The 26,900-nt window shown below is 55.3% G+C and overlaps 1 protein-coding gene across 13 annotated transcripts in view; it reads right to left on the minus strand.

The window, feature by feature from the left end:
• The window catches only part of LOC140656808 (protocadherin gamma-C5-like), a 56,990-nt gene that overhangs the window by 16,878 nt on the left and 13,212 nt on the right, over nucleotides 1–26,900 (minus strand). For 3 of the 13 annotated variants that reach the window (XM_072872967.1, XM_072872961.1, XM_072872970.1), the window contains exon 2: nucleotides 5,625–5,683. In XM_072872967.1, the coding sequence (XP_072729068.1) occupies nucleotides 5,625–5,683 (59 nt within the window). The other 10 variants (XR_012044155.1, XM_072872969.1, XM_072872964.1 and 7 more) reach the window with 10 other exon arrangements.

Raw genomic sequence — 26,900 nt, forward strand, 5'->3', positions numbered from 1 at the left:
GGTCAGAGGGCTGGAACAGCTCTGCTATGGAGAGAGGCTGAGAGAGTTGGGGTTGTTCAGCCTGGACAAGAGAAGGCTTTTCTACCAGGCTCTTTCTACTTTCTACTAGACTTTCTACTAGGGCCTGGTGTGACAAGACAAGGGGCAACAGATTTAAACTGAAAGAGGGTAGGGTTTGGGTTGGACATAAGGAAGAAATGTTTTACAATGAGGGTGGTGAGACACTGGAACAGGTTGCCTAGAGAAGCTGTGGATGCCCCATCCCTGGAACTATTCAAGGTCAGGTTGGATGGGGCTTTGAGCAACCTCATCTAGTGAAGTACGTCCCTGCCCATGGCAGACGGGTTTGAGTTGATGATCTTTGAAGGTCCCTCCAACCCAAACCCTTCTGTGATTCTATGAAAAGATGCCAGAAGAGCCATGGTGGGGCATGAGAGGGACAGAAGGGTCACAGTCACAGGGACCTGGCTCTGCAACCCAGCAGTAGCACTGGAGGGGAGGGAGAGGTCTGCTGCAGGCTGCAGCTTGGCTGGCACCTCTGCCCAGCATGTGCCAGTTTTCACAACATTTTCAATCAAAGAGTGGACAGAAGGTAAATCCATCAGTGTTCACCCAGACATCCCCACTGCTGCAGGTGTGCATGTGCTTTATAGCACTTGCTACTGTATCCACTATAACATTACATAAACTTGCAATGTAAATTCCTACGGGGTTACAACACACGCAGACACCCCTGTGGCTGCTGGGTTAGCAAGTATTTTTTTTAGGAAGTACGTGCTAAAGCCTGCATCTGTGGCCAGTGGTCTTTTTGCTCTGTATTCACCCTCATGCTGCATAAGCCCATGAACGTCCGCATCTCCCTCTACCCTCTGGCCCCAGCTGCTGCATGCTCTGAGATGTCCCACCCAGACAAGCACATATGGGGTCCCCTTGGCAGGAGTGTGTCCTGGTACACTGGGGTTCTGCTGTCACACAGGACCTCCTGACCATCCCAAACACACACTAGAAGCCCCCCAAGCTGCAGCCACCCTTTGGCAGTACCTGCATGCTCTGAACGCCAAGAATGCTTCTGAGAGCTTTAAGAGCCTGAGACTATCTCTGGAACACCTTTTTTCCCCTCCCTGTCCCCCACCACACACAGGCAGGCTGTCGTTAGTCCTGCAAGCCCAACTCTTGGAGTTCAGGTGTGAAATTGAAACAAAGAATGAAAAAACCCTCCTTTCCTTCATAGCTCTCCTATGGGCACCTCCACTGTCAGCTACAAACCCCTTTTGCTGCACTATCTTTCCTCCCTCTGCACTGCCTGGGTGATGATAGCCAGAGTCAGAAGGGGCAGCCGTGATGCTGTTCAACAGGCGAGTGAAGCAAACACCGCTATTGACTGTGTTTGCCCTGGGAGAGGGGGTCTGGCTTGTAACAGCATTGGAAACCAGTAGCACATGAAGATTTAGGATTAGAGAAAATAAATGGAGAGGGGGTGTGAAACGACACTCTAGATCTTCTTTGCATGCTTTGCTCTGCCCTCCCCCAGAGCAACTGGGGATTCCCACACTGCTCCCCACCTCCTTGTGAGTCGCCCACCACAGTCTCTGGGGTGCTTCCTGCCTGGGATCTCCTTCTAGCCTACCCACACGGCCTGAGGTTGTTCCCTCTCCTCCCACAAGCTGCCCAGGACATACCGGCTCTTCCCAGCCCAGGATGTCTCACCCTCCTGTGCCCACCTGTGAGCAACAGAGAACCCTCCCCACTCCTCCAGGAAGGAAATCCTGACTTGAGCCTGGTGTTTTTCTGAATAAACCATCACACAAAGATCAAAACAAAGAGCTACCAGGCAAGTACTATGAACAGGCAGGGCACAAGCACGGTCTCTGTTCCTTTGGTGACTAGTGAAAAAACAATAAGATGGGTCCCCCATACCAGTCCTGGTCCCTGCGTTCTCCCCTCACACACCACCACCCCAGGGAAATCCCATGCTCCCACAGGTATGTCCTCCAATGCTACCGGACTGTACGTCTACTGTACTGTGGACAATTCATCGCTGTAATCTCCACTACAGACACTGATCTCATTTGTCTGGGAATGGTATCTGCTGCTTGGTATCATTCAGTATTCATTTACATTTGCCCAGAGACAGCATGAGTGCTTTCTTTTTTTTTTTTTTTTTAGAAAACAAAATACAAACATCATGAAATTAATTAATCTATCCTCCTGTTTCTCCCAAATAAGATTAGTTGAGAATCACTCTACTCAGGTCTGACTCCCTACCACATTTTCAGAGGATATTGCCTGAGCTCTTATTTCCTGAGCATCTGCACCAGAGCTCTCCTGTGTTGCAGAACAAAGAACAAATTCTCTTTGTTGTCCCATAACAGCACTCTGATTGCAGTGATGTACAAGATAGAGAGATGGTCCCTGCCTTATTGAGCTTACCCTGAGTTTTGCCTGGTTCCAGGTGCTCAGAAACATGTGGGATTCATTTTGGTGGGCAGGGCTACACTGACAAAAGACAGGATTGTTCCCTTTTCCAACTCCCAAGAAGACAGCAAAGGAGAAATCACGACATGGGTTTAAGCCTGCTTTCTGGCTTAGGGTCAGTGCCAGACTTCCTCCAGGATCCACTCAAAACGCTAGCCTAAGCTGCCTTGTCTTTATTGCTATTTAATTTGGATCAGGCAAATACAGTTAAGAGCACATCCCTTTTTTTTGTTTTCAGCTAAGAGGCGGCCTATGTTCCCCAAGCACCAAGCAGAGCCTTGCAGTTCAGAGAGCTCACGGTGCTAGAGAGGTTTGCCTGTCAGTAGGAAACAGAGTTGTACATGAGCAAACATTGGAAAGAGTAACGGCGGGCAGAGCTCAGGCAGCTGCCCTTGCACCCTCTTTAATACCTGTACTACCAACCGGTGCCTGGGGAATTCACACACCAGACATCAAAACGCAGGGAAGAGCATGGGAAGAGCACAGCAGGGAGCAGACTGCTCTCCAGGATTTGCCTGTTTGATCACCAGAGAGATGTCAGGGCTGGGCACTGAACATATGATAGCACTTTCTATTTCCACCCTTTAGTATTGTAACACAGGTTTAGAATAAAAACATCTCCCTTGATTTAACTTAAAACAGCAAAAAAAATCAGCAAGAGCTGCTTCATTGCAAATATGGAGTCTGCACACAGGCAGGTGGGGAAAATGAGCAGGAGTTAAAATCCACTGAGTTATTTCAGTACCAGCCTGTGCTTGGGCAAAGCCTCTCTCTAAACCCAGGGGTCAGTCTGGGCAGCCCGTGCTATGGGAACCTATGCCACAACCGGCACTGACACGAGCCACTGGTGGCTGTTTCAGGGACTACGGTGGGCACCCACAGAGCACCTGGGGTAACAACACAGCTTGTGCACCAGAACCAGCGTGTCGTGCTAGTTCAGCTCCCCATGAACAGAGTCTGAGGCTGCTTTTTCTCCTGCCCTCTCTCTTCCCATCTCATGTGCTGCTGCTCCAACTTAGGCACTGGGAAGGGGCTGGAGCTTGTAAAGAGCTACAGGCAGAGCCTGGGGCTGGGGTGAGGTCCACTGGCCCATGACCTGAGAAAAGGTCCCTGTCACTGAGTTAAGTAGGTCTGCACTCCATCAGCACTGTGCCTTGAAGAGCTCTGGCATGATGCTAGAAGAGAGAGCAATAGAGCTTGCTCTGATGGGGCTCATTTACTCACTTCTTGTAGCAAAACTATTACAGCTGCTCTGGTGCACTTCTGTATTAACAGGGCTTTCCAGTTAATTGTCATTTGAACTAGAGCGTAAATGGTTAGAAAGATTTTTCTTGATTAAAATGTTGTCAGTGATGGGGAATTCAACAGAGCTCTGAGAAAACTGCTCCAGGGATAGCCTTGTTTTAAAGTCCATGGCTGGTTTCTAGTGGGAACGCTTTATACACTTTACATCAAACCCTCACTCCATCTTGCCTTTGTCAGCTAGAAGAGCCTAGTAACAAAGTTTAATTGCTGCAACAAGTTAGCTATAGCAGTCTCCTAATTTTCTGTTCAGCTAAATTATTGAGCCAGACTCAGGGAAAGACTCACACACAACCAGCTGCTGCAGATGTTTAACTGCAAGCTCCGACACCAAAATCCAGGACCTGATGCTCCCTGTGGCACTGTTTAAACCTTCACGGGCACTGCCCGAGTGGCCTCCAGGGACAACAAAGCACAGAGGTGTGAGCTCCTCCCTTTTCTGCAGAGATACACTGCCTGACCCAGGCAGCCAAAGGAAGCACAGCATGTGAATTTACTCCTGGTTGCTCCAAGGGTATATCCTTGAGTATGCCCCAAGAGATATAATCTTTTCACATATAAATTATCCTGGAGCCAGTCTCCTCATACACAATAACCTCAGGTTGGGGTATTCACAGAGGAAGGTGGACTCCCAGTTTAAGTCCTCTCTTACCCTGATGGTACTCAAGGAAGTTCACCCTCTGAAGACGATCCCAGCCCCTGCCTATGAACCAGGAAGAAAGACAGGAGAGACAAAGGGCACCTGCTCAACATTTTCTTGTCGACACTTTCTCACTGTGTACCAAGAAGAGCAAACTTTGTTGGGCCAGAGGCAAGAGGGCGCACAGTCAAGAGAAGGGTACGCACTTGGGAGGCAGGTCTCTGCTCTGCTGCCAGGGCTTCTTATCTTTTTGGCATCACACATAAATTGGGCAAAATTCAGCTATGGTTTTGAGAGCAAGACCAGACCTTAGGAGACCTCATTCCTGTGAGTCTCCTGATCCATTAGGTTTAATTTCTTATTCCTTAGCCTCCCTCTGGCCAGTTGCCCAGCTCCAGTGGAAAGCGTACAGAGGGCTCCTCACCTGGATGAACCGATGAACCACCCCACGTTGGCGATGGCAGTTCCCAAGGAATGCAAGAAAGACTCCAAACTCCCCAAAAAACAGAGCTGGATCCAAGGCTCCCAACTCTGATTCAGCCAGACTAGCCCACAGGAAAAAGCACATATAGTGGCATTTCATGAGGGACTTGCTCCTGCTGACGTTAGATGTGGCTGAGACATTTCTCAAGAGGGACCTCTGGGGACCTGAGGCTCATCTTACTCCATGTCTGGCTTCCATGGGGACTTACACAGTGGTTTGACACCAGGTACTCAAGCCAGAGCAAGCAATATACTTCAGCAGCACAGAGCTCGAGGCTTCATGGCTGGTAAAGGGACTCACATAGTGATTTCCAGTGGTTTGCATGAAGGGGAGGAATCATAATTTTGGACTCAGAATCTGCCTAAATCTAGTCTAAATACTTGAAATCTGCTTTGGGTAACAAGCCTTTCACTGAGAAGCATGTTTTCCAGTCCTTTAACCATCTCACAACTTCACCTAGGACTCCCTCTCGTTCCTGACTGTCCTCTTTGAGCTGTAGACACCAAAACCAGACACACCATTGCAAACAACAGCTGTCACATCACCACCAAACAGAGCTGACACAGAAACAGCCCTATTTCTGACTCTTTGGCTGGACCATTCTACCAATGACAGGGAACACCCATCCCCAGAACTGCCAGTCGAGGACTTTCCAGCACTGAAAGTGGCATGCAAAGGAAAGAAACCTTCACCAGACACATACATGGAGAAAGATGTACTTACCCACTCGTTCCAGGTCTCTGGGTCTGAGAGAAGCGCCAGTCTGTGTTAGGCTGAACTTGCTGCAGAGGAAATAGAAGAGTTTTAATACCTCCATTCTTGCCTTTGAAAATGAAAGCGAACTGATCCTGTATTATTTCAGTCTGGACTATCAGCATGTTCTTTCCAAGTAAAGCAAATCAGTTAGAACAAAAAGAAAGCCCCCTCCCCCCCGAGTATTTCTGAACCAGTATGAATACTAAAAAGCATGATGAAAACTATTCAGCAAACAATCTTCCAAAGCAGCTCAGGAAAACAGGCTGTGAAAGAAATGAAGCATGAAATAAACTGATAAGGGCATCAATTCAGAAGGAGCAATGGTACCAAAGTAATGAGCTTGGAGGAGTGTGAGAGTGGGGGTGGCAGAGTTTATTGATACTGAGAAAGATGCTTTTAATGCCAGAAGGTAAAATTATAACAGACCTTCCTAATCTGTCCTTCTGTCCTTAAAAAGGCCTGCCTGAGATCTTGACTTCACACACTGTATTTGAATTACTTTTGCTAGATGCTGTGGCCTCAGAGCATTACAATATTTTTCTGTCCATGGAGAAAAGAATGAAATTCTGACAGCAAAAGAAAAAAGCATTATTTGTTTAGGAGCCACAATAAACTTCGGACACAGCAGCACACTTTGTAACTTCATTAGTAAGCCCCCGTATCACTTTCTGCCTGTGTTATTTTACAATCAGACAACTAACATTTTGTAAATAAGGAAGGACAAGAAGCAGGCTTGCATATTCCTGTTTGAATCACACCTTTGTGAAGAGCACTAAATAGCAGAACTGTTTTCTGTCTGGAAGACATATACTTCCAAAAATCGTAATATTCTTATTTAACTCCAGAATGATAACATGCTACCTGGAAAGGACATTTCTCTCAGTTACCTTAGGAATGAACAGTTCATAGTCCATACAGTGGAACATCAGTTTTATAGGATTATTCTGCTTGTACATGCAATTACTAAGGAAAAGTGAAGATGGGTACAGCTGACCTAGATTTTTATTTAGTAGATGTGATTTCACTAATTTCTCCACAGCTTGGATGATTCTCATGAAAGAATATATTAGAATAAATTACTCCCCTAAAATAGAGGCCCCACTGGTACCCGTGCTGCATGCAAATTAAGCTGTTTAAATACTTGCTTTCCGGATTTCAGACACACATTTTTGCACACGCTGACACACAATCCTGCACTAGATAAGCCCTTCCCAATCTATATTTTGAATTTCTGTTGTAATTACCACTTTCAAATTTAGGGCAGACATTTATGACACAAAATTACTTTCCTTTTTATATCCCAAAGTTATAAAAGCTACAGCTAAAGAGAGTCACCTTACATCCATATTTAGACATCTGAATACAAGTGGGTAAAGTTTTCAAAGCTCACTGCTGCCTAGGTCTCTGCAAGCCCAAGGGCATGTAAGGTCACCAGGACCTTTGTAAGGTCACCAGGATCACTACGTTCAGTGCTGAATAGTGAATTCAGCCCCTCACTCAAAATGACCAATCTGGAAAATTATCCCTTGCTGGGGCACAATCAGTAATTAATAACACTTGGGAGTTAAGAAATGAGAAATTTCTACAATGCATCTCTAAAACAGAGCAAAAGAAACACCTACAAACTTTGCTTTCAGATAACCTCCTCCCACGTCACGGTTCATATGCCATGCAGAATAAAGGGGTTAAACAGAATCAAGAAGTTAAACACCCAAAAAACACATTCCTGACCATGCTAAGAATCACTTTAAAAATAAAAGAGTATGAACAGGGCCAAGGGAAAACTCTCCACTTCTACAAACACACAGTCTTTGATTTTATAGTGCCACCCAGCCCCTTCTCCCACCTCCATCAAGCTGAGCCAAAGCTTTAACCTGCCACCTCCCAGGAGGTGACAGTGGCACATGGTCCCTGAAGCCACCTTCTTAGGTGGAAGGACAGACAGAGAACAGCCAACTGGCCTGGATATTACAGACTGTTGCGCTTAGCAGATAGGACAGCAAGAAACACCCATCTCTTACCCCATCACACGGACTCGCTAAGGTGCTGGTCACCTGCTCATAGGCAGCCATGGTCTCTGCAGTGCTAGAATGGCTGAAAGGTTTTACAAAGAGGAAATCATTCTGGTCAGACATGGGTGAGAAACAAGAGGTGTAATTCTGTGCCTGGGAGGTCAAGCCTGCTCCTCCCACGTCCAGGTACTCGATGAAGCCATCTGGCTTCATCTGCCCACTGAAATGGGAAGCAGGCTTGTGGCCAGTCCCTTGGCAGCAACCCGCAAAGGTCCAGCTGGCAGCACCAGCTTTGAGACATCGGGCAGCCACCACAGCAAACATCACACAGAACACAAGGGAAATGGACACCAAGGAGATGATGAGGTAAAGCGTTAGGTTGGTATCCTTGGGAGAAGATTTGGGAAGGTCCAAGGACTTGGCGAAGTCCTGCACACTGTTTTCCTCTGGAGAAATTACTATTACCACAGAGGCCGAGAGGGACGGTGTCCCATTGTCCCTCACTTCGACCACCAGCCTGTGGGGATCTTCTAACTCCCTGAAAGCCTGTGCAACCCTTATCTCTCCAGAGTGGCGTTCCACTTGGAAAGGCAAAGCCTCAGCGGTCTCCTGCAGCTGGTAGGACAGCCAGGCATTATGGCCACTATCAGCATCAACAGCTACAATTTTGGTGACCAGATAGCCAGGTTCTGCCAAGGCTGGGATGGTTTGGTGGAAGGCAGAGCCCTTGGGGACAGACGGGTAGACAATGGTGGGGGCATTGTCGTTCTCATCCAGGATGAACACATGGACCACAGCAGTACTACTCAGCGCAGGAGACCCAGCATCCTTCACCTCCACGGGCACCTGGAACACCTTATCCTGCTCATAGTCCAGAGCTCTCATCGTGTAGATGGTGCCATTGTCCTGGTCTATTCGGAAGTAGGTTGAGATGGGTACATCTTGCATCCCATTGTGCAAGATGGAGTAGGACAGCTTGGCATTGCTACCCTCATCGGGATCAGATGCTGACACCGAAAAAACAGAAGTTCCAGGAAGGGAGTTTTCCTGAATGTGAGCCGTATCAAAAGGGCTGGAGAAATTTGGTGCATTATCATTCACATCAGCAATTTGGAGGTAAAAGGTTTTTTGTGTGGTCCTCTGTGGGGACCCTGAATCCACAGCCCTCACCGTGATATTGTATCCACTGGCCTTCTCCCGATCAAGGGGACCATTTGTGACCAGTGAAAAATGTTCTTTAAAAGATGATACCAGTTTAAATGGGAGCTCTTTCGCTATCTGCAGACGGACCTGCCCATTGGCACCAGAATCGCTGTCCTTCACACCAATGAGGGCAATCACAGTGCCCGGAGTTGCGTCCTCCTGCACTGGGCTGGAGAGAGAGGTCAGCACGATCTCTGGGCTGTTATCGTTGATATCGATTAATTCCACTCGCAGGTGACAGTGTCCTTCCATGGCTGGGGATCCCTTGTCCCTGGCTCGAACCACAATCTCGTAAGCACTGGATTCCTCATAATCCAACGGGCCTTCGGTTCTGATCTCCCCTGTCCAGGGATCTAAAGAGAACATCTTGGTGAATTTACCAGGTACGTTATTGCTAGTTTTGAAAGAATATTCCACATCCCCATTGGGACCTTCATCCAGGTCGGTAACATTCAACTTGGTGACCAGAGTGCCTACTGGCACATTCTCCTCCAGATGTACCTTGGATATGGGTGGGTCGCATATAGGAGGGTTGTCATTTGCATCCAGGACATGGATAGTAACCTTGGCAGTGCCAGATTTCATTGGATTCCCTCCATCCAGGGCTGTCAGTGTTAGGTGATGAACAGCCACTTTCTCTCTATCCAGTGCTTTTTCAAGTATGATCTCGGGCATTTTAATGCCATCTCCTCTCACACTGATACTCAGGGTGAAATGTTTACTGGGGCTGAGCTCATAGGTGGAGATGGAGTTGGAGCCCATATCCGGGTCTTCTGCTACCTCCAAGGGTAGCCGAGTCCCAGGGTTGGCTACCTCAGTGATCTCCAAGACCACCTCCAGCTTGGGGAACTGGGGAGCGTTGTCATTCACGTCGAGGACATCCACCTCAACACGGTGGAGCTGGAGGGGATTCTCCATGACGAGTTGGAGGTGCAGGAAGCACGTGGGGCTCTGCCTGCACAGTGCCTCCCGGTCCAGCCTGCTATTGAGGAGCAGCACACCCGCCGCCAGGTCCACCTGGAAGTGCCGCTGTCCACCCTCGCTCACCAGGCGCAGGTTGCGGGCGGCCAGGCTCTGCACCTCCACCCCCAGGTCCTTGGTCAGGTCGCCCACCGAGGAGCCCGGCTCTCGGTCCTCGGGCACGGAGTAGCGCAGCTGCGCGCTGCTGCGAGCCGGCAGGCAGGAGAGGGCTGCGAGCAGCAGCGAGAGCTGCCATGGCAAACTCCGTCCCCCGAACATCCCGTGCCGGGTCTGCGAACGGAGCAGCGCGGAGCGGAGCGGCGGCGGCTCCGCGCAGCCTCCCCCGCCTCCCCGCCCCCGCTGCCGGCCCCGGGAGCCGCCGCCGCGCCGGAACCCCCGTGCCCCGGTGGTGTCCGAGCGGGTTGCGCAGGGAGGAAGCCGCCGCCGGAGCTGCCAGAGCCAGGCAGGGAGGGATGGAGGGGGCGGGGGGGGCGATCGCAGCCCGGCCGGCTGAGCCGCTCCTCGGCACGCAAAGGCACACAAAGTCGGCGAGCGAAGGGGATGGACCGAGTGACAGTTTTACGTCTCTCCACAGCCCCCTCCTCCTCCTCCTCCTCCTCCTTTTTCTCTCCCTCCTCCTCCTCCTCTCCCTCCTCCGCCGCCTTCTCCAAAATACGCACGGCGTAGCTCCCCCACCCCCCACTCCGCCGCCGCCATTCCGCCCCCGCAGCGCCAGAAGGACGCCGGGGACTCCCGGCAGCGGGAACCTCCGCTCCGCCCTCCGCGGCTGCTGGGAGCGGGCACCGGCGGGCACCCCCTCCCCAAAGTCGCCCGGGGATGCCTCATCCCGAGCCGCTCCGGTGCCGAGCCCCGCAGACGCCGGGGCTGCGGGACATGCTCCCGAGCTCACCTCGCTGCACAGGGTGGGATCCGGCGGGTTGGCACCGGCTGGACCCGCGGAGGGTTTCACAAACATGAACTCGCTGATGTCTGAGACCGGCGAAAAGCAGGAGCGGTAACGCGGGGCAGGGGGTGCCATGGCCGTCACCTGTACGCCCACCACCGTATCCCCTTGCTTAGGCTCATAGTGCAAGTGCCCAAAAATGTGGCTGGGAGGGGGTTGAAGCGTGTTCACGCTCTCCACACAGCAGCCGTGGTTGGCAGGTGCAGAGCCCCGCTGGAGGCACTGCACGCCCAGTGCTGCCAGTGCCACCAGCAAGACAGTGGAGATGAGCACTAGGGACATGATCAGATAAAGTGTAATTGTGGGTAAGCCCCCACCATCAGTGGCCCGAGCTGCGGAGCCCTGCAAGGCATCTGGACCCTCCTCCTCCACCAGCACCACCAGTGTGACAGCTGTGGAGAGCGGGGGCTCCCCAGCATCCCAGACCACCACCAGCAGTTCATGTGCAGAGGCATCCGTCTCCTGCAGGCCCCGTGTGATCCGGATCTCACCAGAGTGCAGGGCCATGCTGAAAAGCCCTGGGTCTGTGGCTTCCACGAGGTGGTAGGAGAGCCAGGCATTGCGGCCCGAGTCCGCATCTATTGCCACCACCTTGGTGATGAGAGCAGGAGGGGCAGTGGAGGGGGAGATTCGGAACTGGGTAGCGGAGTCCTCCCCAGCCCTGGGGAAATGCACCCGTGGGGCATTGTCGTTCTGGTCCACTATAAAAACGTGAACCAGTGTCCTGTTCCTCAGGGCTGGGGAGCCACCATCAGAGACCTCCACGTGGAACTGGAGATAGGTGGTTTGCTCATAGTCAAAGGGGAATTTGGCAGAGACCTGCCCACTTGTGGGATGTATGGAGAGGTATTGAGTCGGATCCAGGCCTGGATCTGTTCCACCAGTGTGCAGGATGGAATAGGAGAGACGGGAATTCTGCTCCGAGTCAGGGTCAGCAGCAGAGACTGTAACCAGCATGCTGCCCACCGGGTTGTTTTCTGTCACCAGCACTTCATAGGATGCTTGCTCAAACTGAGGCGTGTTGTCATTGACATCTGCAAGGGCAATTGGCAAGATGGTGTGGCGGGAGAGCGGAGGACTGCCCAGGTCCGAGGCAGAGACAGTGACATTGTAGTAGGCAACATGCTCCCTGTCCAAATGGGTGCTGGTTAGCAGCGAGTACTGGTGCTCATAATCCTTACGCAGCTGGAAGGGAAGATCTGGAGACACGTGACACTGGACCTTGCCCTGCTCACCAGAGTCCCTGTCTCTGACGTGTATCACGGCCACCACTGTGCCTGGGGGTGCATCCTCGCTCAGGGAGCTGGAGAAGGAGGTAAGAATGACCTCAGGGGCGTTGTCATTCACATCAGTGATTTCCACCACCACGCTGCAGTGCTCCTCCATCATGGGTGATCCCATGTCTTTGGCCTCCACTTCAATCTCATACACCGTTGCCTCCTCGAAGTCCAGGTTGCCGTGGACACGAATCTCCCCAGTTTGCTCATCAATGGCAAAGATCTGGCATAAGGTAGCTGAGTTGTGGCTGCTGAGGGAGTAGCGGATCTCTCCATTGGGCCCTTCATCCACATCGGTGGCATTTAACTTCACCACAAGGGTGCCCAGAGGCGAATTCTCCACCAAGCGGGCTCCATATGATGGTCTATCAAAGACTGGGTGGTTGTCATTTGCATCTAGGACCTGAATAGTGATGCGTGTCTGGCTGGACTGGGGGGGAGAGCCCCCATCTTCGGCGGTCAGGACCAGGTGGTGGAAAGCTCTGAGTTCCCTGTCCAGGGCCCTCTCCAGCACCAGCTCAGGGAACTTCCCACCATCTGTGCGCACCTTCACATTGAGGTTGAAGTTCTCATTGGCACTCAGGTGATAGGTCTGCAAGGTGTTGGTGCCCACATCGGGGTCCTGGGCAGGCTGGATGGGGAAGCGGGCACCCAGGGATGCCAGCTCATAGATGCGCAAGGAAACCTTGTCACTGGGGAACTCCGGAGGGTTGTCATTGATATCCAGGATCTCCACCTCGATGCGGTAAAACTCCACTGGGTTCTCGATGGCAAGTTTCAGGTGGAGGAAGCAGCGGGAGCTCTGCCCGCAGAGCTGCTCCCGGTCTATCCGCTCACTGACCATTATAACACCAGTGTTCACATTGACCGAGAAGTACTGGGAATCTGAATCCGACAGTACCTGCAGATTAGCTGCCGCCAGTTTCGCCACATCGGTGCCCAAGTCCTTTGCAATATTGCCCACAAAGGTGCCCCGGGTGAGCTCTTCCGGGATGCTGTACCGGATCTGAGCAGAAGAGCTGTGCAAAAACAAACAGAAAGAGAAGACACGCGGCAGTCCCAGGGACCGGCCCGCCTTTCCTGCCCTCGGCATCCTTGCCGGGTGGGCGGCCGGGGAGCGATGCCTGCCGCGCTCCGAGACCGCGCTCAGCGCTCGCCGCTCCCATTCATTGTTTGGGGCGGACGCGGTTCGACGGGGGCGGGGGACGCCGGGGCTCCGCGCGGCCGCCTCGCCATTGGCTCCGAGCGCCGCGTCGCTCCTCCAATCGCCGCGCTCCTTTCCCAGGACAGCAACACCGGCGCCAATCGCAACCCGCGGCGGTTGCCGCGCGGCGCGAACCTGCGGCGCCTCCCCGAGCGACGGTGGCACCGCGCCCCCCGCGCCCCCCGCGCCGGGGCGGGGGAGCAAGGGCAGCCCTGGGGGAAGGCGCGGTCCGGCCGCCGGGCAAGCCCCGCGCCGGCACCGCTTTCCCCTGCCCCTAGGCTCTCACCTGGCCGGGGTCCCGCAGCGTACCGGTAGCGGAGAGGAAATCCCCGGTTTCCCTTGGTAGGGTCGCGGGGGGCAGGCAAGGCCGCAGGAAGGTGAAGTCGCTCCGGTCGGAGCCCGGGGAGAAGCAGGTGCTGTAGCACTGGGACTGGGAGTCGGTGGGTCGCAGGGTGACCTCCATGTACTTAAGGGTGCCGTCGGAGCTGAGCTGGAGCTTGGGGCTGGGGTGCCTGAAGAAGTCCCGGGAGGGCGACTCACTAAGCCAGCAGCAGCAGCAGGGTGAGGCGGCAGCACGGCCTCTGCACCGGAAGCACCGGGCGGCCAGGAGGGTGATGGTGGCAAGCGCCACAGTGCTAACGGCTGCCAGAGCGATGATCAGGTAGATGGTCAGGTCTGGCTTCTCCTTGGCACCAGCCAGGAAATCCCGAGGCTTGTAGGTCTCCTCCAGGGCCACCTCCTCCAGGGCCACTGTGATGGTGACAGTGGTGGAGAGCGGTGGGTTGCCATTGTCTGTCACCTGGACAATGAGCTGCTGTGCTGCCACATCGGTGTCCTGGAGGGCACGCGCCACCCGCACCTCCCCAGTGTACAGCGACACGTGGAACAAGGAGGGGTCGGTGGACTGCGGCAGCAGTTGGTATGAGAGCCAGGCATTGTGCCCAGCATCCGCATCCACTGCTGTCACCTTGGTGACCAGGTAGCCCGGTGGGGCAGACCGTGGGACCCTCTGGGGTGCTGGGACATCACTGTCACTGGCAGGTTGCAGGATGGTGGGGGGGTGGTCATTCTGGTCCAGCACAAAGATGTGGACAGTAACGTTGGCATGGAGCGGGGGGGACCCTGAGTCCCGCACAGCCACGGAGACTGGCAGAACCTGCAGCAGCTCAAAGTCAAAGGTGCGCTGAGCATAGAGGTTACCATTGTCAGGGTTGATGTGAACGAAGGAAGAGGTGGGGGCACCCTGCACTTGGCTGCTCTCTATGAAGTAAATGAGACGGGAATTATCCCCGTCATCGGGGTCCAAGGCAGAGACAGTGCACAGCAGGGAGCCAGGTAGGTTGTTCTCCAGGATGAAGGCATCGTAGGAGGGCTGCAAGAAGCGTGGGGGGTTGTCATTCACGTCAGATATGTTAAGGAGCAGTGTGAGCGTCGTGGTGAGGGTGGGAGACCCACCATCCTGGGCGATCAGCTCCACTACATACTGTGAGGTGGACTCTCGGTCCAGGCTCTCCTGGGTGACCAGGGAGAAGTGGTTCTGAAGGGACCTGATGGCAAAAGGCACATCGGGGGAGATCTCCAAGCTCAAATCCCCGTTGGCCCCTGAGTCTCGGTCTCGTACATTGAAGAGCCCCACGACAGTCTCCGGTGGGGTGTCTTCCGGCATGGGGTTCAGCAGGAAGGTGAGCAGCACCTCCGGGGGGTTGTCATTGGCGTCCTCCACTTCCACCTGCAGTACACAGTGGCCCTCCATCTCTGGGACCCCTCCATCATGGGCTCGCATGTAGATCTCATAGAAAGGTGACTCCTCAAAGTCCAGGGCCCCACTCACCCGGACCTCGCCGCTGTGGGGATCCAGGGCGAAGAGCCTCCGGACCGAGTCGGAAGTGTGAACCCCAAATGAATACTGTGTCTCCCCATTGGGGCCCTCATCGGGGTCAGATGCGTGGAGCCGGAGAAGCAAGGCCCCCACGGGCATGTTTTCCAGGACTTGCACCTTGTACATGGTGCGGTCAAAGGTGGGTGCGTTGTCATTGACATCCAGGACCAGGACTGTTATCTGCGCTGTGCCCAAGCGGGCTGGGCTTCCCCCGTCCACAGCCGTCAGCACCAGCTGCAGTTCTGGCTGCTCTTCCCGGTCCAGGGCACGCTCCAGCACCAGCTCTGGGAAGAGTTTGCCATCCTGCTGCTGCTTGACATCCAGGGAGAAGTGTGAGTTGGAGCTCAGCCAGTAGGAGCCTACGGCATTGGTGCCCACATCGGGGTCCTGCGCGCTCTCCAGTGGGAAGCGCGCAGCCACTGTGGTAGACTCGGCAACACGCAGGGTGTGGTGAGCAGTGGGGAAGCTCGGGGAGTTGTCATTCAGGTCCAGGATCTCCACTTCCAGGCGGAAGAGCTGCAGGGGGTTCTCTGTCACCACCTGCACCGACAGCACGCAGCTAGCAGCCGCTCCGCACAGACGCTCCCGGTCCAGCTGCTGGCTCACCACTAGCACACCACTGTCCAGGTGCACAGCGAAGTGGCGCAGGCTCTCTTCTGAGCCCAGGCGCAGCCTGTGACCTGGCAGCTCCTCCACCTTCAAGCCGAGATCCTGGGCCACATTCCCCACCACAGTTCCCACCTCTGACTCCTCAACCACCGAGTAGCGGATCTGCCCGGAGACACAGCCGCAGAGCAAAAACAAACTCAGTACTTGCCATTTGCAGGCAGGTTGCTGGAGGCTGACACTCTCCATGTCTGTGCACGTCCGGCCCGGGACGCAGCAGGCACTGGGGAGCTGTGAAAAAATCCCTGGGTCTCTCTTCCACGGCTTGGAAAACAGCTCCGGGGCTCTGGCAGGCTGCGGCTCCGGCTGTCAGCCTCTGAGCAGAGGGGGTGGGCTGGGGGAGGGGAACTGAATCATAGCCCCAGTGCGGAGGTGGAAGGGGTGGGGGGAAGCAAATCCACCCCCCACTTCAGATCAGTGCCCAGTTGGCCGAGAGCTCCGTCCCCTCTCAGACAGCCATGGCTCCCCAGAGGTGCGGGAAGTGGGGTCCTGAGCCGACATCAGCAGGGCTGCCACCCCCAGCCTCCCCTCCGCCAGCCTGAATTACTTGCTCCGACAGCTCGCTTCCCATTCGCAGGGAAACTGCACGTCCTGGCAGCCTGGAAGCTAGGTACCAACCCTCCCTGTGCACTCCCCCTTCCACAATGCTGGCTTCACATCGTGCCCACAGACAAAGGGCAGCTGTCATGAACATGGGCCAAAGGATTTTTCATGCCCAATGAAAAGGTGCTTGTTAGAGGTGAGGTGCCAGGGGCTCTTCTCCCACCTCTTTTCTCCCCCCTAGCTAATACTTCGGCTGCTGCCTGCACCCCATGATTGCCTCTGTAAGTGAGGCATCACTGCCACCAGTACCACCATCAGCCAGGAGACCTCACACCGAGACAGGGATGCCCACCCCTGTGGGTGTTGGAGGCAGAAGCTGGGAAGGCAGAGATGGGTGAACCATTCAAAGCTGGAACGCAGTTGCTCCCCACACACACCTGGCTGGATGCCTCTTCCTCTCCCTGTGACAAGGAAAGTGTCAACCTTCACAGTACCTGAGTCATTGCAAATACACGGAGCTAGCCAGCAAGCCCACTATCCGACCACCACTGGACTGCAACATGAGGTCAGGATGTCAGACTGGAAATGAGGACTGAGCCTCCCACCTGGCAGACATACATACTGAAATTCTGTGGCAGACACAGCTTTGCAGCCAAGCAATCTCCCAGAGCGCAAAAGCAGGGGTCTCAGCCTCCCCAGAGGGGAGCAGAGCAGTAATTCCCCTCTCCCTGTCCCAGAGGATGGTGGCAAGCTGCAGGGTGTTAGCTCAGTTCACATCCCTGCAGAAGTCTTGTGCAGTCATGCCCTGGAGTCCTGTCCTCGATGCACTCCAGGTGACCCTGACCTCCCTTGGGTCCACGCAGACCCTGGGGTGCTGAGGTCCACAGGGGTGCGGCAGGCAGGGGAGCCAGCTCCTGCCTGGAACCCTGCCTGCCCCCACCACCCAGGCACCAAGGGGACCTGGGGGAATAGGCGAGAGAGGCTGGAGGCACCCACGCCCAGCACGGTGGATGGTGACAGGGCCACCATCCTTCTGGACAAGGACAGAGACGGTGGAGGTGCTGCCGTCGAGGGGCCTCCCTCCCCCCTGCAACCCCTCCCTGCACTTTCCAAGAGCCAAGGGGCGGGACCACGCTGGGAGAGACGGAGCAAGGAACATCGCGATTGGTGCAGAACACGGCCCGGGTCCCGCCTACTGCCTGCTCCGGGGGAGGGAAGGCATTCTTAAAGCGCAACGCAGCAAAACGCTGGACAAGTGGATTCCCCAGCGTCCAGAGACCGATACTTGTTTGGACATACTCATTCCCCGAGGGCTTCCGACGGTGCCACCAGAGGAAGCTGTCGCGGTAACCTTGACTCTGGCATGTGCCCTGTCCCCATCCCAGGCAGGGCCCCTGACAGCACATCTGGGTGACAGACATTGCCGCTGACAACATGGGGTGCTGCACCCCTGGGAATGGGTTTGGTGCTGCTGCGGTGCCTCAGCAGAAGCCCCCTGTGAAGCCCACACGGTGTGGGAGAATCCGCTCAGTGTCCCGAGGTGGCTCGGTCACCGAGAGGCTGGAGCAAGGGACAGGCTTCACACGCGGGATCCTGCTGTTGCTCAGGTTGCCAACGCCTGGGATGGGGATGGTGGCAAGGCAGGAAGGGTATGGGATGTCTAGGATGGAGAAGGAGATGTCCCCGTTCCAAAAGGCTGGAGCTCACCCTGTGGAAAGGCTCCGACCCAGATGACCCAGAGAGCTGAGGGATCACTGGAGATCCTGCAGGGTAGGATCCCTCATGGCAGGACACACCACCTGCCACAGATGGGGCCAGCACCATCCCCACTGCATTGGTTTTGGGGTCTGGCTGTTGTCCTGCAAAGCAAAGAGGTGTAAAGCCTTTGAAGGCTTGACATGGTCCGTGGCATTGGGCTGGATCTTCTTTGACCACAAAGACTGAAAATGCAGGGCCCAGTGCCAGCCCAGCTGGTTTCTCACTGCCAGTGCCTTTACAGTGTAGTACTGGGGAGTAGGGGGGGAGCCATGGCTAGGGCTCAGGCTTACCTCCTGCCCATTATCACCTCCTTCCAGCCCCACTCTCAAATAATTTACTGCCCCCACCCCCAGAGGCATCTTGCCAGGACCCTTTGGTGGAGGGGACATCCTTGTCCCCAGCTGTAGCACGACCCACACAATGCAGAGGAACACTTGCTTCTGCAGCTGCTGCAGCCATTCCCACCTGCCACAAATCAGAATTGCTGAGTCTGACCAGCGATGCAAGAAGAAGAAAAAAAAAAGGCGAAGAAAAAAAAAATGAAGAAAAAAAAAAAGCATAAAATAATTCTGAGAGGTTTCTGCCTCCGTCTGTGATTAGGCCACAGTGAGCAGGCAGCACACGCAGCCCCACACCCATGCGCAGCTTCCGCTGCAACCTCACTTCCTTCTGCTCCGAGGAACCGGTTGCTCCTACTCACGGCCTCCTGGGAAGGGACACATTACTGGCACCAACCACCTTGGAAATCACCTCCCCTGCTTCTGCTGGATCCTCTACCCGGCCTCACCTCTGAGGATCGAAGCGTTTCTGTAACTGAAAGCTCTCAAATTAAGCTGCACAATTCCCACTGGGGAAGAAGCACAGAAGCTGCCTGCTATGTGCAAATGCCTTCCTGGCTGCACTTTGTTCAGTCAGGACATTAGATGTCACCCGGACATAGCATATTACAAATCATGCAGGGCTTGTAATAGGGTTGTTAAAACAACACCTGGGTGGAGGACTCACCATCCTGCTCAGAGCCACAGTCCAGCTCAGCAGAGCCCTGCAAGCAACTGGGGTAGTCTGCAATCCCACCCCCCTTCCCCGAAGCAAACATCATCACAGAACTGCCATGGAAACAAAACATCAGAGGTCAAACATGAAGTGGGACACGGATGGGAGAGACTGCTCTGTGGCCACAGTCTGTCAAACAGAGGAACGAGCATTGTCCTTCAGCTTTTCATGATGCACTGTGGGAAGAGACACCCCAGTGCCCCACTGGCAGCTGGTGGCTCCCAGCCCCATTTGCACCCCAGCCCACACCAGGGCATGACACAGAGAGGCTATGTTCCCCTCCCAGAGCCTGACCCTGCAAGTGCTCCCCTCGACTCTCATTTTGCAAGGGGAAGGAAATACCATTAGCAGCAAACTTTCTGCTGAGGATTTGCAAGTGGTTGCAAGCTGACTTCAGCCTCCACCAGTTACTCACGCATAGCGTCCCCAAAACTGCATCCCAAAGACATATGTCTGCTAACCTGAGCAAACTGACTCTCTTGACCCTGCTCACCACAGTGCAAATATCATTGACATTCAGGACAGCTCATTTGACTTTGAAGAAGACCTGTTCAGCTGTAGCTAACCACTCTTCAGAAGCACGGCACGACTGGATATTCCCCCCAACCCCAATCCACTACCATATGCATATGGGACAAACGAACCATGGCTCTGCCCGGCACTGAGACATGCCAAGGAAGGAGCTACATTACCTCGGCAGGCATGGGGAGCCGGCTGGCGGTGCCCATGATCTGGTGGTACAGCCCTGGCTCACCATTCCTCATGGTGCTCTGGCAGCTCCCCAGGGGGCTGGAAGTGAAGGGCTTTTTACACAGGAGATCACTCTGGTGAGAGTCCGTGGTGAGATAAACCTGGTGGTAGAAGTTGGGTGGCGTGAAGCCGCCCCGCACGGCATCAATGTGGTGGAAGGGCCCTGGTGTCCTGTATAGGGTGCTCCTGGAGCTGTTGAACAGCTCCTTTGACTGCCTCCACTTGTAGCACTTGAAGATGCCTACTGACAACATGGTGATGAAGAAAGCTGCTGACACCAAAATCACAGCCAGGATGAGATAGAAAGTCACATACCTCCTGGGATCATTGGTGGGTGCCACATCAGTAAGGTCAGTGAGCACCTCCTTGACCATCTCGGCCACAGAGATGGAGACAGTGGCACTGGTGGACAGCACAGGCTCCCCATGGTCTTTCAGCAGGATGACTAGTGTGTGCTGGGGAGCGTCATCCTCCTGGAGCTGGCGGGCTGTGAAGATCTCTCCACTGTGCAGCCCAACTGAGAAGAGGCTGGGGTCAGTGGCTTGCAACAGGGTATAGGAGATCCAGGCATTGTACCCTGCATCCACATCCACCGCCACCACCTTGGTGACCAAGTGCCTGGCAGGAGTGCCTGGTGCCACCACATTGGTATAGATGGTGGTGGTGTTGAGGTGAGGGTACAGCACAGTTGGGGCATTGTCATTGAGGTCAGTGACAAACACACTGATCGAGACATTAGTGGCCAGAGGTGGAGAGCCGCCATCCTGGACCTGTACTGTCATGCTGAACTCCACCTGGTCCTCATGGTCCAGGGAGGTGAGCAGGTAGAGGGTCCCATTCTCCCGGTTGATGGAGAAGATGTGGCCTACAGTGGGATCACCTTGCAAGAGGGTATAGGAGAGATGGGCATTGCGCCCAAGGTCTGGGTCTGTGGCACTCACATTAAGGATGGGGATGCCAGGCACGTTGTTCTCCAGCACATAGACATCATAGGAGTCTCGGGAAGACTTGGGCGCATTGTCATTGACATCTGACACCTGCACCAGGATCTGTTTTACCACAGACAATGGTGGTGAGCCCAAGTCCCTGGCTGTGATAGTAATGTTATACTCTGATGCCTTTTCCCGGTCCAGAGCTGCTTTCGTTTTCAAGGTGTAGTAATTTTTGAGGGAGGAGCTGAGCATGAAAGGGATCCCAGGGGAGATGAAGCAGTTCACCAGACCATTGTCATGGGAGTCCAAGTCCGTTACACTCAGCAGAGCTACGACTGTCTCTGGGGCTGCATCTTCAGGCACGGGGCTGTACACGGAAGTCACTGTCACCTCTGGAGCGTTGTCATTTACATCCAAGACTTCCACCAGCACTTTGCAATGAGCCACACCAGGAACAGCACCCTTGTCTTTAGCCTGTAAGTAAATCTCATACAGCTTCATTTCCTCATAGTCCAGCTGCCCCTTGACCCTCAACTCCCCCGTGGCCAAGTCCAGAGCAAAGAGTTCTCGTACCTTGGCAGGCGTGTGGCTGCTGAAGGAATAGATGATGTCTCCATTGGGCCCATCATCCAGATCGTACGCACTGATCCTGGCGACCAGGGTACCACTGGGCGTGTTCTCCCTCACACTTGCCTTGTAGGTGGACTGGTTGAAGACCGGGGCATTATCATTGGCATCCACAACGTCAATGTGGATCTGCACGTGGGCTGACCGTGGTGGGCTGCCTCCATCCAGCGCGGTCAAGACCAAGTGCAGCTCCCGTTGCTCCTCCCTGTCCAGCTCCTTCCCTAACACCAGCTCCGCGTACTTGCTGCCATCCACTCTCGTCTGCACGTCGAGCGCAAAGTGCGGGTTGGCGCTGAGCTGGTAGGTCTGCAAAGAGTTAATCCCCACATCGGGGTCTTGCGCGCTCTCTAGCGGGAAGCGCGCCCCGGCCGCCACCGACTCGCTGATTTCTAGCCTCGCCTGGCTGCTGGGAAAAAACGGGTCGTTGTCATTGATGTCCTGGATCTCCACGGAGCCGCTGTACAGCTCCAGCGGGTTTTCCACCACGATCTCAAAGCTGAGGGAGCAGGGAGAGAGCGCGCCGCAGAGCTCCTCCCGGTCTATCCGCTCGCTCACCAGCAGCGCGCCGCTCGTCAGATCTACCCCGAAGTACTTCTTGTTGCCGCCGGACACCACCCGCAGCCGGCGCCCCGGCAGCCGCCCGAGGTCCAGCGCCAGGTCGGCTACCACGTTCCCCACCACGGAGCCTCTCCGCGCCTCCTCGGGAATCGCATAGCGAATTGCGGCAGAAACGCAGTCGGAAACGCCGAACAAAAGCAAGAGGCTCAGTACCTGCCCCGTCGTCACCCCGCGGTTCCTTACAGCCACGCCGTTCATCGCACAGGACGGTTGCGCTCTCCGCTTCGCGCCCCTCCGGCTAGAAATCCTCAGCTCGCCCCGTCATGCCGCTGCCCAGCGCGCCCCGGGAAGCGGCGTCCGGCGGGAAGACGGGCATTGCTTTGCGGGCTCCGCGGAGACTCACTCCCAGGCTCTCTCTGAGACCGTCTGCGCCTCATCCCGGCTCCGAGCGGGGCCGGGCCGCCAGATCCCCCCCGCTCCATCATTGGCCGACAGCGGCACACAGAGTCCCCGCCAATAACTGCACGGAACGCAGGGCTTCCGGAGCCCCGCCACAGGGCAGCCGCCCGCCGAGCACCGCCGGGAGGGAGCGCGGCAGCCCCGGCCCGAGGGCAGCGGGGCTTCAGCCGGCTGATCCTGAAGGGAGAGCACAGCCCGGCAAGAAACCCAGCTAATAAGGACAGCCGGGCTGGGAGAGCGCGGACAGAGGCAGCGTAGATCGGGGACGGGGACTGCGTGTGCGGGCAGGAAGGTGTAAGAGTTGGCGGAGAGGATGACGCCAAAAGGGGAGATACGGAAACAGAGCGGGGGTCCCCCGGGAAAACCTCGTTGGAAAGAGGCAGCGGGAGCAAGAAGGGGAGGGGGAGAAGGCGGGAGGAGGGATGGGGAGGGTCGGCCGTAGCACGCAGGGCGCAGAAGAGACCCAGCCCCGGCACGACGCGCCAGCTCCGAGTGTCCTTCGGGACCATCGGGATGCCAGTCCTCCCACCCAAGTGCTTGGTCAGCCCCTTCCTGACGTCCCACGGCGTCAAGATGTCGCGCCTCTGTGCGCCACCAAAGCAGCGTCGCCGGCAAAAGGACACAGATTTCGTGCTGCCGAGTTACGAGCAGCTCCTCCGGCCACAGCACACAGTCACCCCGCGGGGCAATTCCTGCCGCAGAGTTCCCAGGAGCATCGCCCCTCCTGCTCCCCACCGCCACCACTGTCCCAGCAGGCATCTTCCCTGACAAATCGGATACATCTCGGTTTAATATGCCCTCCTGCTCTCGCCACCTCCAAGCTTGCTCCCTGGTACCTGTTTCCACCAGCCAGACGCAGGGAAATCACAGTCTGTGACATGCTGGTTCACCGGGGGCAGAAGCGGTTCCCGTTCCCCTGCAGCAACAGCCCGGCAGATCATGGCGCCGCATAGACCATGGCACCAGCAGCACCTGGGCCAGAAACAGCCAATTCTCGGGCTGCCTGCCTGCATTTGGGGTTGTTGCTGTCAACATACGTCGGTTTTCCGACATTTCAAGTGCCCATACGGATAAAACTACCGCAATTTCAGCGTTCGTTGTCCATCACCCGCACAACTGCTCAGCTCTCACGGTGCAATGAGAAGGGGCCAAGGGAGCTTGATAAGGGAGCGCCAGGAGCCCTGTTAAAACCCGGCTGTGGCCGAGAAACACAGCGTCCAGGTGTATTCCCGCAGTCGAAACTGATAAGGAAGGGACGGCGATGTCTGGGAAAGAAACCGGAGTGGAAATTCCAGATAAGCATTCATTCACTTATCGAGAGAAACGACAAGGCTCTCCATGTCCTGCAGAACTGGCTTGGAAATGTTGTGGCTGGTAATCCGTTACCCCGCTGCTTGTCATGGCTGAGTGGCTTGAGGAAGGGCTGCAGATCACCCGCACCAACGTGGGAGACACGACACCCACCGGAGCGACAGGGACCTCGACTCTGGCTACATGTCCTCAACCTGCACAGTCCTGTTAACTGCCGTGAGCACACGGGATCCACCCTGAGACGCAGTATTTCTGTGCTTATATGAAGATTCAACAGTATCAAATGGGTCGGCACAGTCTTTTCTCTCTACATGCTCAGCTATTTCTTTTCCTACCAAATAATAGTTGCCAAAAGATAAACCGTATCAGCGCTACTTACCATTCTTATCACCAGTCCACAGAATGTGATAAAAGGCTTCACATAGATAAGATCCAACATTAGTCATCTGTTCGTATTTTAATAGAAATTAATTCTGGAGCCATTTCAAGACTGAGAAGGAAAACGATATGCTTTACCCACTGCAGCTGCATCCTGCACATAAGTACACATTTTGCCTCTGTCCGTTTTGAAGCGCTTCTGTAACAGACCGTGTCTGCAGGCTCCCAGTGCTGGGAGCAGATTTCATTTCTCATAGGCCCATAGCAACCAAATCCCAATTACCTTTCTTTCTTACATATAATTTAAAAAGAAAAAAACCACAGCTCTCCTGGAGATAAATCTTGAAGCAGTCTTCAGTCACTTATTTTCTCTGAAATAAGCTCTGAATCTTTATTCCAACCACTGCCTATTTCGTCTTTCCTAAGCTCTGTTTACTGAGCAATTTCTCTACCCTGCATATCGCAATTATTAAGGAGTTTCTCTTCATATGAGTGCACACACAACCTGTATTCAGAGTACCTTGTCCACTTAATCCCAGCAGCAGTAGGATGGGCAAGCAGTGGAGAGCTGAGTACAGTGAAGAGATTTTGGGAAAGGCATGGAAGATTGAACATTTCCATCTCCTGTATTTCCACTGATCTGGAGACGTTGTGTCTCCTTCACTGTGATGGGAAGCCTGAATATTGAAGGCGATGTCTCGGAGCTCCTGAAAACACTGTTTGCAGGGAGACGAGTGGAAACATGCAACAGCTAAGGGGAAAGACGCCTTTCCCCTGCACCAGGAATTCCTTCAGGGACGGGTTCAAGCCAAACCCCAGCCAAGAGCCACTCACTCCGGCACTAGTCCCAGAGTGACTAGCTCTGCTGGGGCTCCAGAGGAACCTGTGGCAGCAGCAGGCCCAATGCACTCTTTGCTTAGCTCCAGGCTTGGAGCTACAGTGAAGCACCAGCCCTGGCTCCCCAGACAGAGGGGAAATGTTAAGTCGTGGGTGTACACAATATCTTCCTTTTAAGGCATTCAAAGTATGAAAAGAACTGTGCTGGAAGGGAAAACAGAGCACTACAAAGTCACTGCCCTCACTGAGTGAACAGAGCGGGATAGATCACACATCGTTATCACAGGAAAGCACTTAAATCTGGCAGAGACAATAAATTAAGCAGCCACTAGGCCAAGACAGAAGTGTTGTCTCAGCTTCGGACTTCACAACACTTTCGCCCCCACTCCACTCCATGTCCACACCACCACCCCGACTCAGTGAAACTCACACCCGGAGTAGGACAGACAGACAGCTGTACTGACACGATAGCGTCACTACTTGGGGCACAACCAACAATTTGTGGATGAGACCAGGCAGATAAAAAGGAAGAGTCCAGATCACACACACCCCCCAACACACACATGCCCCCCCACACACACACACACGAGCTATTGAGCAGTGCACCGGAAGGCGACATTGAACTCTGCCGGTTCCCACGGATCCCTGATGGCAGAACAGCAAGCCTGCAGAGAGGGACCCCAGGACAGAAGCTCACCTGTGCTGAGCTCTCTGAGCTGGAAGGGTCCTTCCCGGAGTGAGTGCCTAAGCCGGGTACCCCGGCCAGGAGACAGTCAGACAGCGCTGCCACCCCTGGTCTCAGAAATGTGAAGTCCTTCTGGCCCGACTTGGAGGCTAAACACACCTCGTAGGAGTAGGGCAAGGGCAGTGTGCTGCTGCAGTAGTTGTATGGTGCTTTTGAGCCCAGGCTGGAATACAGTTCCTTATCAGAAGTTATAAAAACGGGAGGGCGCCTCGACTGTCGGCATTTAAAGAACAATATCAAAATGACTGTCAAAACGAATGACAAGGACACGACAGCGAGCACCACTACAAGAATGAGGTTTAGATCAGACGTCAGCTCGGACACAGCGTCTCTGTCGCTCAGCTCCGGCAGCGCCTCCTGCAAGCTCTCGGCCAGCACCACGTGCAGCGTGGCCGTGGCCGACAGCGCCGGCTGCCCGTGGTCCTTCACCACGGCCACCAGCCGCTGCTTCGCCGCGTCCCTCTCCGACACGGCCCGCGCCGTCCGCACCTCGCCGCTGTGCAGCCCCACGCGGAACAGCGCCGGCTCCGGCGCCTGCACCAGCTCGTACGACAGCCACGCGTTGCGCCCCGCGTCCGCGTCCACCGCCACCACCTTGGCCACCAGGTACCCGGCCTCGGCCGACCGCGGCACCACCTCGAACGGGGCCGCGGCCGGGGCCGCTCCCGCCGCTCCCGCGCCCGCCGCCGCACCCGCCGCCGGCCACAGCACCCGCGGCGCGTTGTCGTTGCGGTCCAGCACGAAGACGCGCACCGTCGCCGTCGAGCTCCGCGCCGGCGCCCCGCCGTCCTGCGCCCGCACCGCCACCGCGAACTCGCGGCACTGCTCGTAGTCGAAGGAGCGCTGCGCGTACACCGCGCCGCTCCGCGCCTCCACCGACACGTACGGCGCCGCGCCCGCTGCCGCCCGCCAGCCAGTAGCTCACGCGCCCGTTGGCGCCCGCGTCCGCGTCCCGCGCGCGCACGCGCAGCACCGGCGCGCCCGCCGCGTTGTTCTCCGCCACGTAGGCGCTGTAGGCGTCCTCCTCGAACACCGGCGCGTTGTCGTTCACGTCCGACACCTCCAGCACCAGCGCCGCGCGGCTGGACAGCGCCGGGCTGCCCCGGTCCCTGGCCACCACCGTCACC

This window comes from Ciconia boyciana, chromosome 9, assembly GCF_034638445.1.
Source record: "Ciconia boyciana chromosome 9, ASM3463844v1, whole genome shotgun sequence".
Classification (NCBI taxonomy): domain Eukaryota; kingdom Metazoa; phylum Chordata; class Aves; order Ciconiiformes; family Ciconiidae; genus Ciconia; species Ciconia boyciana.